At 41.5% G+C, this 19,805-nt stretch overlaps 1 protein-coding gene across 1 annotated transcript in view; it reads left to right on the forward strand.

Annotated features, from left to right (window-relative positions):
• EXT1 (exostosin glycosyltransferase 1) overlaps nucleotides 1-19,805 on the forward strand; it is a 176,131-nt gene that overhangs the window by 147,192 nt on the left and 9,134 nt on the right. Inside the window, exons 2-7 of the mRNA XM_023921407.2 lie at nucleotides 3,281-3,374; nucleotides 6,109-6,216; nucleotides 9,863-9,982; nucleotides 15,502-15,634; nucleotides 16,969-17,087; nucleotides 17,794-17,889. Of these exons, the coding sequence (XP_023777175.2) occupies nucleotides 3,281-3,374; nucleotides 6,109-6,216; nucleotides 9,863-9,982; nucleotides 15,502-15,634; nucleotides 16,969-17,087; nucleotides 17,794-17,889 (670 nt within the window). The remainder of the gene's footprint in view (nucleotides 1-3,280; nucleotides 3,375-6,108; nucleotides 6,217-9,862; nucleotides 9,983-15,501; nucleotides 15,635-16,968; nucleotides 17,088-17,793; nucleotides 17,890-19,805) is intronic.

The raw sequence follows: 19,805 nt of genomic DNA on the forward strand, positions 1-19,805 counted from the left end.
GGGTCTCAGTAGACAGGTAAAGGAGAGCTGTCCACATACACTGGCAGCTCCAAGTTTGCAGAAACCACAGCAGTGCTAGCTGGAAGACCATAACAAATGTCCCTGCCATCTTCAGATGTTACCAGCTAATGCTAATAAGTAGTTCTGGAAACAGACATAACCCCCAGTACTGGGGAGAACAGTAAGAGGAAACCCTAGAAAAACCTCTTCTAAACACTTGACTATTTTCTCTATAGCTTATGATGCCTCCTCCAGTTGTGAGTGGGGGTTCTCATACTTGATTGTCTCCCTGAGGTTTTGTTGAGATTAATCAGTTGAGATAGTGGGGAAATAAAGTCTGTTGTTGATGCAGTACTGTTTGCATTAAATGCCAGATTGGTACTTAATGTACAGCATCGGTATTCTTGCTGAGAGGGTGTTCCTGGAAGTCTGTGCCAGCTCTGATTTCTCTACTGGACATGGGAAGAAGAAATTTAAAGTCCAGCAAATACTTAACTCAGATACTTACCTTTAATAATAGAGATTATTTCACTCACTTCACTGAAAGTATTTTAAGTCTGAGTTAAGGGAAGTGTAGAGATGGTTTCAAGTGTACTGCTGTATACTTTCTACTATGTGGAAAAAAATGTACATAAGCATTTTGCAGTCCCTGACAGAATGCTGGCAAAAATCAAATGCTGTGTGCATGGTTCTGTCTGGGCTGAATGGGAAGGAGCCTGAAAGTGAGAGTTGCCCTGAGCCTTCTGTCCTCAGCATGGGCTGTGGGCTGGAGCTTCATTTGCCAAGTGACATTGTGGCCAAGGTCTCCTCCAAATGCTGCATGACAGTCTGGAGAAAAAGAAATTAAATGGTCTCTGCTGCAAGTTTGATTCTGAAATACTGTTTGGTACATGTACATTATTTCTTCTTTAAGTGATCCTTCCAATTACAAAGCTATGCTTGCAGCCTCACAGAAATGCTTGTGTATTTGGGGCTGGTTACATGTATTGCACAAGAAGTGTTCCCAAATTTGTATTTAAACATACTGGTCCATCTTCTGTCTTCCAGGGAAGGCAGAGTGCTCCCATTGTTTGGCATGCTTCCCATGAACTCATAGGAATAAAAATAGCACTTCATGTTTGCAGATTTCAAATAGATGCTTGATCCCAGAGTGGTCTCTGAGGGGTTTAAAGTAGCCATCACTGTGCTCAAAGATCCCATTGAGCATTTGGTTGAAATGGCAGGGAAATTTGTTCAGTAGAATCTCTGGTGCGGTTCATTCACTTCAGCAGCTCTTGGTGGATATTACTTTACTCTGGATCTGTTCCTTCTGTATTTGTGGGTCCTCCCTGCAGCAAGTAGACATTTTGTGCCCATACATCAAGGTTGGGCTTTCTGTGTACATATGATGTAGATAAATTGCTTTATGACCATGAACTGTTTTATTACAGACCTCTGCAATCAATCACGTTAAGTTTTAAAAGGCTCAAAAATGGGAGCAAGATGCTGACTGGTTTTGAGGTGGAAAATGGTCAACAAAGTCCTCTTCCTTTTTTATCCCTTTATAAATCTATCCTAATACCAGCAAATTAGATATGAAAGAAAAGGTGCCCAGTACAGGATGTCACTGGGATATGGAAGACTCACTTGCAGTGGCCTTGCTCTCTGCTTTCCTTTGTGTTCTGGAATTGCCATCAATGTTTTGTGGACAATATTGCGTTCCAGGGTATTAACAGGACTTTACATTTTTAGCTAGTTAATGATGGGGAACTTCTGACTGGTATATTCTAGCCCTACAGGGTATTCTATTTTTGGTATTTATTAACATTTGCTGTCCTACAATACACAGTAAAAACAATGAGCCTCAGACCTCTCAATATATAAAAAACGAGTGCTTAAAAATGGCAACTTTCTAAATTTTTTTTCAATTTTTTTTTTTAATTTTTTTTTTTTTTTTTTTGGTATTCCAGTCCTAATATTTTCCCCTGTATGCTGTGTCAGTGCTGACTGGTGAGCTGGGACATGGCTGCCAATCTCTATCCCACACAGAGAAAAATAAATAGCTACCACTCAGATGGCATATGTATATATGTATTTTAACCAAAGTTGAGATAGGATTCAAAAGAAAAAAGGGGCTTTGAAGTCTGTTTTGTAGTTTTAATTAATGCAATGAGGGGTTTTATTTTACTCTCAGTGGAGATAATCTTAATCCATTCACAGTGACCTTTTCTTGTGCAAATTAGCTATGCACGCTTGTTTAAGCAAATGGGCCTTTGCAAGATGTCTCTTCCTAAAGACAGAGCTTATAATTGAAAATTGGCTTACCCCCATCTGTCTGGCTAGTGTGAGAATACAAACATAGATCCTGACTTCTTTGTATATAAAATATAATATATATATATACCTAGACACACATACAAAAAAAAAACTTGCTCTGCCTGCAGGACATGGTAAAATTAGACTATTGGTGTCAAAAAATTTATGTGGTACAAGTTGCTGTCAAAATAGCATCTATGTGCAGAGTCCAGGACACTGGAGAATAGATGGTGTTCAGTGGGCTTGTCAGAAGTACAGTTTGCTAATAACAGCCAGGAAACTGGTAGGATTTGATGTGTGATTTTGGTGAATGATTTTGTGGTGATTGATGTAATTGGGAAAAAAAAACAACCAGAAATGTCTATCAGCACTTTCATTCAGAGGAGCATGGATCATTGCAGCTGTATGATTAATTGCCAAAATCTGGTTGTTTATTTCTCTCTTGACACTTAACAATAACCACCAAGTGAGTCATTGTAGCCCCCCATCCCTTTTTAGTGCCTGCTTGATAAGGAAATATTTTTTTGGCATAGTTTGTATATTTTTTTTGCTTTGTACAAACCTCTTGTGAACACAGTTATGCATGGCTTTGACTAAATCTGAATAGAAATCAGGGTAACAGAAATACTGCAACAATGCAGTGGGTATCAAAATATTTAATGTGAGTTTGTTCTTGGAAGTCATGCACAGTTTATACAGAACCGGCTCATTATTGCAAAGGCAAAATTACTTTCTTCCTTATCACTCTCATTAGCACTCTCTCCAGCCCTGTCCCATGGTGGTTGCTCCTGAGGATGAACAAAAAGGGGCCGGAGAGGAGGCTGACACACGTTCATAGAGGGAGATAGTTAACCTGGTGCTGAACGGTCTTGGTTGGGGATGATTTTATCCAGATGTGTCTCAACAGCTGTTTGCATTTTCACGCCCAGTTACTCTAGGACTCACCACTAATTGAATTTTCTCTTTTCTCCCCTGTTCTTGTTAGGTATGATTACCGTGAAATGCTGCACAATGCCACTTTCTGTCTGGTTCCCCGTGGCCGCAGGCTTGGCTCTTTCAGGTTTTTGGAAGCTTTGCAGGTAAGAGCTGCAGTTTAAAGCAGTGAACTACGCTGGCTGCAATTCAGTGTGCAATAGCAGGGAGGTGGGGAGGAGGGAAATGTGTTTCATTTCCCTAGTGGACAGTAATCCACTTTGCGAAAGCCTCTATTCATACTTCTGGAGCAATTGGCAGCTTCTTCCCAGGAGGGGCTGAGGCACTGAACTCATCTGAAGGTTGGATTGCTTTATCTCCAGGAAAAGGGTTTCCCTGGATGTGGTGAGGCTAAGAGATTGGTTTAGAACAGTATTTTGTCAAGCTGTGAGCCTTCCCCTGGGAGGCACTGGCCTTTACATGTAGGCCCTAGGGCAGTAAAAATAGCTTTTTGTTTTCGCTTAGACAAAACAGACCTGCTTATGCATTGCCAGTTTTGAGATGGTGCTTGCTGAACACACAGAAGGTGGCCTGAAGTTGGTAAAGCTCCAGATGGAAGCCTCACATGAAGGTGGATATAAGCTGATCTCAAGGGGCTTGTGTGCTGTCTGGGACAGCACCTGAACATCCTTCACCTTTTAAAAAAGTGTTTTATTTAGTGGTCCCCTTTTTACTATGGGCCAGCAGCACATGGCAGTACAAAAGGGCCCCAGAGTCCAGGTGGCCAGGCAGCTCAGTGGTCAAGCCTGACACCTGCCTACTCCACCTTCTGCCTCTCTGGTGGGACGTTTTTTGGTTTTTTTGCAAATCAGCTTAATCCTGGGGCCCTGTATCTTCAGTCAGACATAGAGAACATTTTGTGAGGTGCTGCAACTCCCCTGTAGGTCTGGCATCTGGATTTCCATGGGGGCTGGAGTGGAGAGAAGGAGCTACTTGGTTTCAGTAAAATGGCAAGTGAACACACCTTACAGGGTCCTGCCTCCAGTTGTTTTGCCATTTGGAAAGTGTCACAGCACTGACAGTAAAGCTGTTAATGAATGGCATCCCATCCCTTTTCATCATCAACCATAAAATGTCCTAGCCACTGTTAGAGAGAATTGTTCACTGCAGTGCTGAGCAGGATTCAGATACCTAAGTATAGGTATATTATGTCATTTTAGAAGCCCCAGGGTACCCAAAAACTCTTCTGGCTTTCTGCTGCTTCTGCAGAAGGACTCCAGTAGATCCTGTGTCATGTCTGCCTGCCTTTGATGGGTTTTTTTGGATACCCTACATGCTCTGGACACATAGGTGTAACCACTGAACCCCACACCTGCAATCAAATTTGAGATCCAAGTTCTGGACTGTCACTTACCTCTTTCTCATACTAAAGAGACGATTAATAGCCCAAAAAGTGCTGTTCTGTTTCCAGTCTCTTCAGAGGAAGAAGTGGGACTGGCTTGTATGAGATGACAAGTCACTTCAGATCCTCCTGAAGAGCACTCCTCAGCTCTGCTCTTTTCTGGGCCCAAAGTCATGTAGCTTCTGTTAGATACATCATCTCAGGAGGAGAAAGCAGGGGGTGTACCACACTACACAGAACTTGTGGGCTCCAGGTCAATGATAAAATGTAGACAACTGAGGATTTCACTGTAAGGATAGCAGCTGTATTCACCAATAATAATGTATTCCCAGTTTTTTTTCTGGATCCATGTAATGTTGAAAGTCCTAATCCACATTAGTGGAATGTTTTAAACATCAAAACACATTGCTAAGTGTTTCCTGGTTGGCTTTCTTCATGCACTGAAGTAATTCCTTACAGAAGATCACAGTTTACACATAATAATCAGTGCTGTAATGTAGACTTGACCAGTCTAAGATGCTGTGCATGATACATCTTCTCAAGGAAGGTACAGTAGTCTGAAAGATTCTCCTTTATCCCATCTTTTGGGAGGCCTGAACCCTAATCTGGTCCAAATTTGGAGCACTTAATCTTGGTTTGATCCAAAAGGAACTGAACCAGAGCACAGGCTTGATAAAAAATCCTCTGGTACATTTTTTCATAGTTATTTCATACATAGTACATTTTTTCAGGTTACTTCATACATCAGAAGGTTTTTGGTTTAGATCTTATGTTGTGATTGAGCTGACCAGATCATAGTGGCGATCATTTGTTTATGGAAATGCTGACCTATTTGCTAAGTATTCACAGACTGTGCAGAAAAACTTGTAAAACTCATAAAAGTTTACTTAGTTTAGACAGGTAATACTGGTAAGAAATAGATACTAAATGTGTATGCTTTTTGTTTGTTTCAGGACATACAACAATTCTTATTTTTGTAGACAGGTGATGACATACAAGTTGTATTTGTGCACTTGGCTCTGATTGGAAAGTTGATACCAAACAGGATATAGAATTTACTCCTTTATGGGAAAGGTGGTCAGGAGTTACATACAGTCTGTATTTTCTGTAAGCTTGTCAGCAATGTACTGTAAAAATTAGGGAAGTTGCTCCCTGCTAAGTGGTTCACAAAGCAGCAAGGAAGGCCATCATTTTGTATTAAATTCCCCAGTGTTCCATCTGTTGCATTGAACAGCTCTGCCCTTATCTGGCAGAGTAAGCACCAGATTGCAAGTGCCACTGTCTGTGCAAACCCCACCTTTCAGTGCATATGAATAAGCCCAAAACGGAAAACTACAAACACGTGGGCTGCCCTCCTGTGGCTTCTGGCTTCTGGTGTTCCTCGCCACGTTGCCTCTCCTGAGCTTGTGCAGGGAGCGGGGTCGTGGTTCCGGTGGAGAGCTGGAGCTGCCCTGGTGGTGGGGCAGCTGCTGATGGTGGCCGTGCCTCTGTGCCCACAGGCTGCCTGCGTCCCGGTCATGCTCAGCAACGGATGGGAGCTGCCGTTCTCGGAAGTGATCGATTGGAACCAAGCTGCCATCATAGGCGATGAGAGATTGTTATTACAGGTAAGGAAGAGACCGCGGCTTTCAGCAGATCAGTCGGTTATTGCTGCCACCATCTAAATGGACAGGGAAGATGAATCCAAAAGGTCAGGGCTGTAAAAGATTTTTTTTATCATGAAGGGATTGTCTGTGTCAGACTGGCTGTGAACTCATTTAATATGACATCATTCATTATTTGACCTGAAGGTCATTGCAGCCACATTCTTAAGTGCAGGAGACTTACTTGTGCAAAGAGCATGACATCTCTTCTGGTGCGGAGCACTTGGATGCCAATCTGAGGTAGACCTGACCAGGTACTGTGACGAAAGGGAAAACATTTGAGGGTGGATTCTGCTCCGGTCCTTGAAAAATAGTTTATCCTCAGGGCTATCCTCAGGAAAGCAGGTATTTCTCAGGCAGGAGTTATCATCTAACAATTTGGTGGGAAGCAGAATCTGTCGCTTTTCTGATATGTGGACCATGTAGCATTGCTTTCTGAAGCAAGTATTCTTGTCACTTACTGTTAATCCTGAGGTTTTAGAGCAAAAGTGGGCTGAGAAGTTACATATACCCTGCTACTTTCACTGTCTACTTTGATTTTAAATGCACTGTTGTTGTTTTGGGTTTTTTCAGCTACATTAGTGGGTTTGCAGTCCAAATATATTCTGTAAATTCTGTAGAGCAGTTCATGTTAGGAGAAGTTCTTGAAAAATTGCTTTTTCCAAAGTTTTTCCAAAGCCATTGCTTAGCATAAGGCTGAGATCCACAAGGTCTGGAATAAACATAAAGTAGCCACTAAGCTATTTTTTAAATGTTTTTCGGTTTTGTTTTTTTTTTGAATCTTGAAGTCCACAGAGAGAAGCCCTCAAAGGTATAGGTGTGGCGGCACCTCAAAACAAAGTGTCTTTGCAATGTCATTGCATGGCTGTTAACTTGCCTAAAGAAGTAAGTATTTGTGAAGAGATGCTAGCAAGCCTTGCAATGTGCTGCGTATTCTACTTAATGCTGTACAAGCTGCAGATATAAAAGGGCCATTTGATTTTTGCTTTTGTGGACAGCACATTTTTTCTGAGAAAAATTATGTCTTTCTTTAAATAATAATAATTTGCTGATCTTCATGTTTTCCGGTAACGTGCCATTTGTTCACTTCATACAGCTGCTTCCATACTGAACAGCTACTGCACTGTTATTAACAGTGTTTTTAAAGAGCTGGCAGAGGGCCTGAATGTCTGCTCTGGGAAATGTTTTTGTTGTGTTACAGTTTTTCATTTCCTGTTTGAGAGCAACTCGGATGTTTTTATTTGCATATTCTCCTCATCATAGCACTGGGAGAGCTTAATCCAGCCTTTCTGCATTTATTTGTGCAGGATGGTTTTTCCCTCCCCCCTACTCATTGCTGAAATGACCTTTTATTAAAGTTCTAATAATTTCAATATAATCATGCCAGATTAGTATTCAGATTAGTATTAATACATCATTTTCCCCACCTGTCTTTTTGGACAAGTAGATTAATAGGCAAATGCATTTAAAATGGAAGCTCTGATTTTTCTTTCCAGCTGTTGTAATGGAGCCCCCATCAAGGCTCATTTTAACCTTGACACTGTGTTTACTGGCATTCACAAGCATGGTATGGGGTGTAAAACCACTTTAACACCAACTTTGTGCAGTAACCTTCATAGTCAGAGCAGCATTCCCTTTCAAAAGTTGTAGTGGGAATTGAGTATTGATTTTATGGGTTGCTTACACACATATGCACACACACCACACAAGGTTACACATACTGCAATTAAATGTTTATTGAGAAAATGCTGTATCCTAACTATGAAGTGACCTAAATCTTGTCTTTGCTACTGATAATGTTTCTGGGTGTGATTAATACACATGTGTACAGCCAGTACAGGTAATGTTTCTTATCCTTCTACTTATTGGAACACATCATGAATAGTGATGTGATCTCTTAGAAAGACGTGCTAATACATGTTTTCAGGTTCTGTCTTCCATACTACTTTTGCAGGGAGTCTTTTACCTAAAGACCTATGTTCTACTTAAAAGGCCTATAGGAAAGTGAGATAAAGTAGCATCTTGGACAGTCTGACCATTTTCTTCTGCTCCACCTTGCTGCAGTGCTAACTCTCTCATAAGCCCAAAGTCTGTATCGTATTAGCAGTATCTCTAAGATGATGGTCTAAGAGTTGAAGGGCTGAGAGAGCAAAGATTGGCCCATCTGACACTGCACCCAGTGGAGCCATGGGCAAAGTGTCCAGACCTGGTTGAAAATTCTGCAAGTAAATAATTTGCTGGTTTTTGTGAAAATTTTTTACACGTGAATTCTTAAAGCTGCAGATTTTCTTTGGGAAAAAGGTTTCACGAGAAATCAATTGATTTGGGGACACATGAAAGCAAATAATGATCACCACCTCTTCTCAGAATATTGTAGGAGTGAGCAGAATGTGTTTTGGTCAGGAAAAGGTTGAATGAGGTGGGATACAAACTTCAGAATAAGCTAGAATGCACAAGGACCAAATACACAGCCCAGGTATTTGCTTTTAAATCTAATGACTCAGGCAGAAGATTTATGAGAAACCAGTATCTGAGAACAAGTTGGCCTAATTTAGTGATTTGACTCGATGAGCTTGGAGGTCTTTTCCAACTTAAACAATTCTGTGATTGCAGTTAGAAATCACAAAAATGTAGGTGTAACAACACAACTGTTCATTTCTAGAAAAGGATAAGCAGAAAGCAGCAACATATCTTAAATGCCTTTCTAGTGCTGTGACTAGCCCTCATCACTGAAGCAAATTTCAGTTAAATCCCCTCAACAATGTCACTTTGCATTGTCCAAGTTGTACTGGAGGCCTTGGTCAATGCCCTAAGTTTAAAAATGCCATGTACACACCTTAGTTTCAAAAAGGATGTAGGGATGGTGAAAGATGGAGACATGAAACCCTTCTCTTCTGATCTAGTGAGCAGTTACATTTTTTAATGGAAAAGTGCTGCAGCAGGACAATTTAGAGTTTATTTGTAAATCAACTTACACAACACTTAATGCATAGATTTAATGGAAAGAGGGCAAAAATAAACATTGATTTTCCTTATTTCCTTGAATAACAGATGTTGTGGAAGATGTTATTCTTTCCACCTAAGGTAATTAGTAAAATGGAATTTGTTCCACAGGCTCCCAAAAATTGGAGTCTTACTTAAGGTGTTGCTATGTTTTCCTTAGGGCATTTAGTGTTGCCATGCTGTGAAAATGTAATTCCAGATCCTGTTAATATACTTGGAATTTAGGGATTATTATTGAACTCTCAACCCCTGCAGTTACTAGGTTGTTCAAATATTGTGGGATGAAAAGAATGAGGGTTGCATGGAGGAGCTCCTTACTATGGCACACCACAAGGCTACAGGGGGGTAGCTTCCTTACTATAAAACAGTCAAAAACTAAAAGAAAGCAAATTAAAAAAAAATAATATATTCAGTATCAGAGGTTATAAAGGGTTGTGTCTCATTTGTTTTACATCAAGGCTTTAAATGTTGACACACATCTCTGTTGGGTGGGAATGCTGAAGCTGTACAACCAGCTAATGGAGGAGAGGGCTTGTCAGCAGCATATTAATTTGATGAGATTGTGTTGTTTCTAAAGCTTCTGACTATATTACATCTTGTATTACAGATTCCTTCTACAATCAGGTCTATCCATCAGGATAAAATCCTAGCACTTAGACAGCAGACACAGTTCTTGTGGGAGGCTTATTTTTCTTCAGTTGAGAAGATTGTATTGACTACACTAGAGGTGAGTAAAAATTGTCTGGGACCTTGCCAAGCAGCAAGATTTCCGTACCTGTCCAACTGCTCATGTCCTCAGCTGGTGTCAGACCTTGGTTTTCATGACATGCAATTGGTCACTGGGAAAAAAGCTGTGTCTTGATGAGTTTTCTCCCCTAAGGAAATACTTCCTTCATTATCAGAATCCACATTAGAAAACTGACACGATGAAAAATGGGAGCTACCCAACACATGGAGAAGTTGTCATGTGTGATCTTGACTTTGCAAGGCCTTATGGCTTATGAATCACTATCCTTGTCATTGGTAGTAAATGTATTTCTTAAGAAATCCTTCTGGAATTCTTTTTGAAAAAAATGCTACTGTAGAGCTCCTCCTTGACCATTGCTTCACATCCTGATGCCTTGTGATGGGGCTATTGATCTGGCTCAAGGAAAAGGGGGAACTTGTAAATGCTATGCCTTATCTTCACACACAGGAGAAGGGAAAGGCCTGATCATTCTTATAAATTATTAATAGATAATCATTATTAGACTGTTATTAAAAGGGGAGACAGATGATCTCAAATGTGGAGAGAATCCTTTCTGAATTCAGAGACACAGGAAAGATGAAAGGCTCTTCAGAAGTAGGGCCCAGGCTGCAATTTCAAAAGCAGGTTGCTTTTTTTTTTTACAATTTTTCACATAAATTTTTGACACATTTGTACCACTGAAAGAGGCTCATTTGTAGGTGCAAATGCATTCGTCTTATGCTAATGCTTCTGCAAGTGCACCTGTCTTTGTGCACAGTTGTAATGTGCAGTTGTTAATGCTCCACGTTTCCTGCTCTGCCTGCTTCCCCCTGAAAACTGCAAATGAGTGCCCATGGTTGATCAAGCTCCAGCTGCTGCAAGGCAGTCCCTTAGGTTTTTCCATGCCAGTGAAGAAAACCAGCCAGGGAACATTTGCAGAGCCCGTGGCATAGCTATCCTCACAATGCTCCCATTGCCCTCAGAAGAGCATGTCTTCATCTGTGCTGCCTGGGCTTACTCCCAAGGCCTTCATCCCCCACCTTGGGAACCACTCTTCATCCTAAACTCCTCATAAGCACTGATGAGGTAGTGATCATTATTACCACTGCCTGCACTAGGATCAGCCTCACAAAGGTGGGAGACTATGTGCCATTGCTCAGTTGGATTAACCCTTACAGAAGTGCTCCCAGGGAACATCAGGTGCCTCAAGCATCATCTGCCTTCTCTGCATGTGCTCTGTTATTGTCAGGGGTTGCTAAAAGGTCAGGGGCACATGGCTCTTCCCTCTCCTACCTGTGCTGGGGCTGGACTCCCACACCAGGGCACATAACCTGCAGCTCCCACAGCCTTGGTGTCCACCACATCAAGCTCCAGTGCTCACACATGTATCTCTAGTGCTGCTTTGGGACACATTGACCCATGCAGTTTCAGGAGCCCAAGGGTCAGCAAAACCTCTAAAGCTGAAGCAAATGGGTAACCGGCAAGCTAGAGTTTCTGCTCAGAGCAGAAAAAACAAAGTGAAGACAAAAGTCTTCCCAGAAGATTTAGTTTAATGAAATCAATTAATGTAAGCCTGGTGTTAAAGTTATAGTCAGTGTTTTTTCATTTGTTTGGGAAGCTGATTTTGGTTTGAAATTTTTTTGTTGTTTTTTAATTCAGGACTCTCAATTTTTTGAGATAGCTAAGAGAGACTCTTTTCACTCATTTCACATTTCAACTTGCCTAAGACTCAAGTTAACTTTCCATAGGAAAGGATTAAAAAAGTTGAGAGTGACTTTTGTTGTCTGAAACCTGCAAGCAGTATATCCTCCTCTTAAAATCTAATGTCTGAAAGTAAATTCCTAGCAGGATTTTTTTTTTTTTTTGTGGATGTGATCCATCTTCTGTTGTAATACTGTTGTGTCAGAGTGCTCTGATGACTCTAGATATCATCAAAATAATCACTTGCCCACTAACTGCAGTGGCAGTGTATGTCCCTGTCTGAGGATATCAGCACAGCAAAAGTCTTCACCAAATCAGATGTCTGCAAGGACATCACAGCCCTTTATTCTGCACACCTCTGGAAACTTTAAATCACATTTTAATTTCCTTGATCATTTCACAGCATTGGGTGGCTGTTGTGGTTTGACCTCAGCCATCAGCCAAGTCCCAAGCAGCTGCTCCCTCACCAGTGGGGTCAGGGAGAGAGCTGGAAAGGTAAAAGCCAGAAAACTCATGGGTTGAAATAAGTACAGTTTAATAGGGAAAGCAAAAGCTACAAAAAAAAGCGAAGCAAAACAAGGAATTAATTCACAGCTTCTCACAGGCATACTTCTTCTCACAGGTGTTCAGCCATCTCCAGGAGAGCAGGGTCCCATCACATGTAACAGTAGCTTGAGAAAACAAACACCATCACTCCAAATGTCTTCCTTCTTCTTCCCCCGCCCTTTATATCCTGAGCATGATGTCATATGGTCTGGAATTTCCCTTAGGCCAGTTTGGGTCACCTGTCCTGCCTGTACCTCCTCCCAGACACCCCCAATTTCCTCCCCACCATGGCCATATGAACGACAGAAAAGGCCGTGGCTCTGTGCAAGCCCTGCTCAGCAATAACAAAAACATCTCTAGAGTGTCAACCCTGTGTTTAGCACAAATCCAAACCACAGCTCCGTAGCAGCCACTATGAAGAAAATGGACTTTACTCCGAGCACAGTGGCCTAAGCCAACAGCTCGTAGTCCAGAATAAGAGTTGGAATCATTTGGCCAGCAGCCCTCTGTGGCAGGCACGGAGGAGCTGCCCAGTGCCTCGGCCAAGGAGTGGCTCAGGCAATGATGCTCACGAGTGCCTGCAGCAGGCTGGTGAGTGAGAGCCCTGGCAGTGTAGCAGGGGGCTGCTGCAGGCACCATCAGATGTCTGCTCTGACCTTCTGCAGCTTCGTCTTCTCTTGAAGCAAACCTAAAACATCCCTGCATGGCATGCCCAGCCCTCCACTCAGGAAGAGGAGGGGAGAAGGACAGCACGAAGTACAGACAAGTGCTGGATGCTTGGCTAGGGCCTGTTGAGAAGCATCAATGATTAAGGCAATATGTGAACTTTTTGAAATGTGAGGATGATGGAGACAAAAATATTGGACTATTAATGCATTCCAAAAAGAAAAAGGAGATCTTGCCAGAGATCCTAACCGCTTTCTTCTCTTATTAAACTTCCTGTCATGCCTCATCATTGGAGAGACAAGGTAGATGCTGTCTCTGCAAAATGTGCAACACCATACACTCTGCATTTTAATTCCTTGGTGTCCTCCATGTTATCTTTTTTTATACTTTTTAGTTCTCTTTCTGCCAAGTTTCCTGCTCTATCCTGACGGAGAGCTAGGTTTCTTATGTAGGCCCAGGAGAGTGATAAATTAGTGATCCATTTTTTGACTACTACTGGTGAGCTACCTCAGCAGCTCCCCAGGAGGATGCAGAAGCACGCCAGTGAGGTTTGCGTGGCTGACGTGCTCCCAAGGCAGCCTGTGCTGCGGTGGCACTGGGGATAGAAAGAGGGATGTCCTCAGCACTGAGGCACGTTGAACACAAGCCGTGTGTTTCCCCTGCAGCCTTGTTGGCTACCAGTGCCCCAGAAAACTCCACCGCCTGTGTAAACCTCCTGGCCCTGTAAATTTACAGACTGCTACTTTATCCAATTGTGCCCCAGTTCTGAGAAAGCAAGAGGGAGGAGCTGTAGTATTTATGCTTTGTGGTAAGCACTCAAAAATAAATACTTTCCAGGTTTTCTCTTGTTTAGTGGCATAACTTGCAGCTGGGTAAACAGCAGTCATTGTCTGTTTTTTCCTGTCCCCACTGCCGTGTGGGAGATCTGACAACTGATACATATAACTTTTCAACTAGAAAGATTCAGATAAATTCTTGTCAGTGATGGCATTACAGTCCTAAGTCTGCTATTAAAAAAAATAAAAGTTAACTTACTCATGTGAGTGAATTACTGCATATTAGCTATGGTAATTGGCTGTAGGCAAAATTCAGAAAAGCATGCATTTAACATCTGCCCCAGTTTAGCAGTACATGTATTGCCACCAGCAGTGGATTGTCTAACACAATGTAACTGGTGTTTTAATCTTTTCTTGTCATGGCAATCAAAAATTCCAGGAAAACCCCTGCTTGTGGCAATACTTATTCATGTATTGACCAAATGTCCCTGAACTGAGCATCTTACAGAGATTTTAGCTTGTTTAGACTGCAGCAGCTGCTTTTTTTCTTCTTGTGGTGGGTCTTCTTTGCTTGTTTTTTGTTTTTTCTACACTTCAGTCCAGCTTCAGAGACATGAAGTTAGGAAGTTTCACCCATGTGCATGTATGTTAAGGCCAGAGACACTGGGCTAGAACAACCAACATGTTCTTGGCACTCAAGCTCTGTGCAGTGCATAAACTGCCAGTGACAGGAAAAACTTCTTGGAATTATCAGAAGATGAGCTGCAGAAGAAGGCAAGGCATTCCTGCTTAGCCAAATTGGGGGAAAATTCATCCTTCACCACCCACTGGCCCTTGGCAGCATTCCATCTCCAGACCTGCTAACTTCTAATGCTCCAAGGGAAGGCAAATCTGTAAAAATGTGTGGCTCAAGAGTGTATTGTGCTTAGAAAGTTGCATCTTCTTTGGAGGCTGAATTTGTCCCATTAGAGATTGCCACCACTGAATCTTGTTACGCCTTTGCTGGAAGTTTAAAGAATTTCCCATCAGTGTAAGAACCACTCTTGTTCCTGCAATCAGGCATCCAGTGTGAAGCAACTGTAATTTCATAAATGCATAGTAATTGTGCAGCCTGGTAACTTTTTTTTTTTTTTTTAATGGTACAATAGATGATGAAGTAGATGACCTAGCAATCTGTTCTGACCTTAAAAATCTAGGAATCTCTGGTTTTGGCTCCCTACAGAGTCAGACAGCAGTTGAAAAATGATCATCTGTTTCATCCAACAAGGAACTGTTATAGAACTGAGACATAGAATCAGTGATGTAGCTGAATGCTAATATCCCTTTATAATTAGGAAAAAATTAATAATTAGTGCAGCCTGATTTGCTGAAAGTCTTTTTGGTTTTGAATACTCTCATTATCTCCTAATACTACCTAGCTTTTTAATGCCATCTTCAAATAATTATCTTCTGTGAGTTCTGGGTAGTAAAGCTGACAGTGAACTAATCAGGCTTACAACTGCTAAGATACTCAATAGACAAAATATTTGACTTGAAATATGAAATGTAATAAATTGTATGGTCCCCATGTCCAGAGAGACTAATGAGGTACTCTGAAACCTATGGCACAAAGCCTAAGCGCTGAAGTGGTGTCAGAGTGTGCAGGTTCTGAGTCCTTTTAAGAGAGATCAAGGAGGAGTGTCTACTCATTTGTGTGCCTCAGCTTTTTGCAAAATGGGTGATGATTCCAGTCAGCTGGAGTCCCTGAAGCTTCTAGTAGTGACTATAGTAGTCACTTAAAAATCTATTTAAAAAGTCTATTTAAAAATAATTTCTTCTCTTGTTTTCTAGATTATTCAGGACAGAATATTTAAGCACATATCACGTAACAGCTTAATATGGAACAAACATCCTGGAGGGTTATTTGTACTGCCACAATATTCCTCATATCTGGGAGATTTTCCTTACTACTATGCTAATCTTGGTGAGTGAATCCTTGCTATAATGTAGTAGCATCTGGAATTTCTAGTGGAATATCGGATTTCATCTTTGAGTAGCATGTGCCAAGTGACTTACCATTCATTTCTAGTTAATGATGCCTTTAATTTATCCTGTCTCAATCTTTACTGCCCACTGTAGACTGTAACATCTCTGACTCATCAACATGCATCATGTGCCTCTTGCTTGCAAAGATTGTTTTAAAAAGAAAATCTATGTTCCTTCATACTTTTTATTTGCTGGTAATTAATGCCTGAGTTGCTGACCCATTCATGGCCTGAGGGGACGTAAGAGGAATAGCTTTTTCCTTTGTTTGTGCTTGACAAATTGGAAAAGTGGTAATTTACCCATGACACTTTTTATTGGAGTGCACACTTGGTATGGATTTACTCTGCATAGTATGTGTCTTCATATGGATCCCACTAGAAGGACTGAATAGGGCTTAGGTTCATGGCTTTTTCCTGAAACAGAGCTTGAACAATGAGTTCTGCAGGCAAATGTGCCTCCAGGCAAGGATCCTGCTTACCAGACTGCTGCTACTTTTGGCTCAGCCTCTGCCATCCCACTTGTGTGGATCTGTACTGCTCACCTGCTAAAAATTGACAGTTACTGTGTTAAAAAAGGGAGAAGAAGGTTTTTGTGGTAATTCTGATGAAAAACTACTATGACCCCACACTGATGAATTTAGATGAAATTGAGAGCAGTAATGAAGGGTAGGTGCCAGTAGGATGTGTTATTCCAGGCAAAAAAAAAGAAATCACAACAAGATGAAAATTTAGAAATGGAAGGCAAGGATACAAGCAGAATTATCAGCTCAGGATGTAATTGCAGATGCATGTGGATAGGAATCAACCCAGAAAGAGCAAAAATCTGACAGAGGCTGTAATTGAACTGAGGAAAATGAATAAGCTTCTGGAATTTGTGGAGATAATCTGTAAAAAACATCAAGCATCCAGAGCCAGGCAGCAAAACATAGCCTGTGTCAAGAAAGACATTTGGCTGAACAAACTAGATGTCAATATTGTGGGACAAACTGGATGAAAGAAAGAGATTACAGGACATCTGTGGAAACAGTGAGTAAGAAAAGGAAATAATTGTCTTGGAGTCCAGCATTTCAGAGGGGAAGTTAAAGGCACAGAGTGGGAGTTAAAGGGAAGTGTGATCTCTGAAGCATCTGGTATCTGAGAGGAAGGGAGATGACCTAAAAAAACCTGGCAAGGTTTGCATTAAGTGCAGATTGTTTTTTCCATCCCCAAAGTCCTTTAATCTGTAGTAACTGGGGCGATTTTGTCTTACTGAACACGTCTCTCTTCACTTCAGGTCTGAAGCCTCTTTCCACATTCACTGCCGTTATCCACGCAGTAACTCCCCTGGTTTCCCAGTCTCAGCCTGTGCTGAAACTCCTGGTTGCTGTAGCCAAGTCCCAGTACTGTGCACAGGTAAGCAGCACTGTTTGGCTGTCAGTCACAGCAGAGACAAGCCATTCTGCCAGGAATGCAGAGCCTAGTGACTCAGCCCTGTTTCAACCCCCTGTTTCAATTCTGATGTTTCTTCCCTCTGAGATTTCTACTGTCTATGACCTACATGCATGGGAAATAAAAATTCTGAGTATAATGGGAGTGGAATAGAGATAGTAATTAAACCCATTGTTACATGAGACAGGTAAAATAATGAGTGCACTTTAAAGATCGGCGTTGTGTGTGCTGCAAACTGCACAAGGATGTCTATGCCTCAAAAGCCATTACATGATCTTCCTTCCTCCCACTGTGACTTCTAATCTCATCAGTGCCAAGATTTTGGCTTCTCTAAAAAAAAACCTGGGGAGTTCAGTAGGAGCACCCTCTTGTAGTGGAGTGTCACAAGCAGTTTTGCCTTTAATGAGAGCGACAGTAAACCAGTCACATCTGTATCATGTGTCTGAAATAGAGACTTCCCAAGTTTCTATCCAACCTATATTTGCCTGAGAGGATATATATTGTAAGTAGTTAGCTTGGGTGAAATCAATGTAGAAAGTGTTATTTTTATGCAGATTTGTTTAATTGGTCTTGATTTTGGAACTCCTAATTTGAATTTAATATGTCTGTTTGGAAATCTGAGACTTTAGAATATGGACAGCATTGCCAATTGTCCAATATTCTCTTTCAGATTATTGTTTTATGGAATTGTGATAAACCCCTCCCAGCCAAACACCGCTGGCCTGCCACTTCTGTGCCTGTCATAGTCATTGAAGGAGAAAGCAAGGTAGGTGGAGAGAAGCACAGTAAAAGGTTGCCTGGATTCTCTGGCAGGATGGGAATTTATTTTTCCAGCAGCTTTGGTGAAAGCTTTGTAGTTCCCAACAAAATGACAGCTCCCTTCTATTCCTTGGCCTTTTGTACCAGCTTAGTTGCAGATTTGTGTTTCATGCATGGGCCCTGTGCACTCAGAAATCATCAGCATGGCAATTAATGCCTTGAATCTGAGATTCACAGGTGGAACCCAGTTTTGAAATGTGACCCTGTCAGTCGATAGTGCTGACCCGTCGTTGGAGATTTCACTACATGAAAGTAGTGATGCAGCTGCACTCACTGAGTCTGAGAAGTCACATGCAAGACTTGGGGGTCAGCTGTGGATTCAAAAGCAGAGTTAAAAATGAGAACTTGCCTTTGAAAAGTATCTTCTTTTATGGCCATCAAAAAAAAGGAAGGGACATGGGACACTCGTGGGAGCAAAAATTGCCATGCCATATCTTGCTGTGCAATACATTTTTGTTTGTACTTTCACAAAGTCAAAATAGATGCCATTAGATGAGAAAGGATATTTTTTAAATTCATACTGAAGTAGATGATTCCTTTTCAAATGAAGACCTGAGAGAAGCAAGACTTTTTGCTTCTAGAATCTGAAACAGATTTGAGCTGGACCTCTCTGCAGTCTCTCTCAGATGGCTCCAGAGCTCTGCATTGTCAAAGGGAATTTTAGTTGCTTTGCTTGTACAATACTATTTTGAATTTGTAATCTTCTCTTTGGTCTTTTCTCCTTGTCACCTTAACAAGGGACAGAGAGCCCTGCAAGGCTGGCAGCTAAAGGCTCTGGCCTTAGCAAGCCATGTAAACAGTATCAGGAGAATTGCTGCAGGGCCAAAAAAGGTAGAGATTTCTGACCCTTTTGAGCATTCTGGGTGTTTTTAGTTTCTTTTTGTAAAACTAGCAGAGGTGAGATAGAGGAGAAATCTCTGACCACTTTTATAGTGTTTGTAGAAATTGGCCCCAGGCACTGTTTAGATTACAAATGAGTCTCCTGAGTACACAAAGGTGTGTTTATAGTGGACAGTCTCTTCCCTCTAATATCCCAGCCTATGCCAAATGTCTTTCTTGTGTGGAAAGCTGTTTTTTTGGACCAAGCTTGCAAAGCCAGAGCAGCACAGTTCAAAGGTTGCACAAAGGGACTGCTTTTCATCTCCAAACTTGGCCAAGGCCTGCTGGCATGCACCAGTACTCCATGCTGCTGATCACAGTGGTCTGCCTTTACCAAACCTTTACCCTTCCCTTGAAATCAAATATTATAACACACATTTTACAAAATGGTACTTTAGTTATAAAAAAAAAAAATACATGGCAAGTTCTGACTGTTGTACTATTTGAAAATTTTGCACAGTCTTTAAAAGATTAGGGATGAGAACATGGGTCTCCTGCTGGCTGCGTGCTCTGCTTCATCTGAGTGTAAGCAAAGCAAAAACCCTCAGCCCCAGGCAGATCACCTCTTCATCAGAACCCTGCCTCCCCAGACCAAGGCCATCATAGTGATGAGGGGGTACTCTCCAGACAGATGCTGTGAACATCCTGATTATGTAGATAGATCTTTCTCTGAATCAAGGCAGATTCCTAAGACTTGTTCCCAACAGGTTGCAGAGGATGTAGAACTCACCATGTCAATTAGGAGAGTTGTATAAAACTTCTTGTCCCTGTTTCCATACAGTGGATTCCTCTTACTGAGCTTGACTTCTGAAGTGTTTTCTTGGCATAGTAAATGGGTAAAGAAGTCTAGTAACTAACCAGGCTATTTTTCATAGCAAATGAGGGAAACAAACTATGTTGTGTCCTTGCTATTCTTCATCAGTTCTCAAAAAGTGCTTTACAGTCTGATAAAGAAACCATATGGATTTTCATTTCTTGCTGTTA

This window comes from Cyanistes caeruleus, chromosome 1, assembly GCF_971803275.1.
Source record: "Cyanistes caeruleus chromosome 1, bCyaCae1.hap1.1, whole genome shotgun sequence".
NCBI classification, from domain to species: domain Eukaryota; kingdom Metazoa; phylum Chordata; class Aves; order Passeriformes; family Paridae; genus Cyanistes; species Cyanistes caeruleus.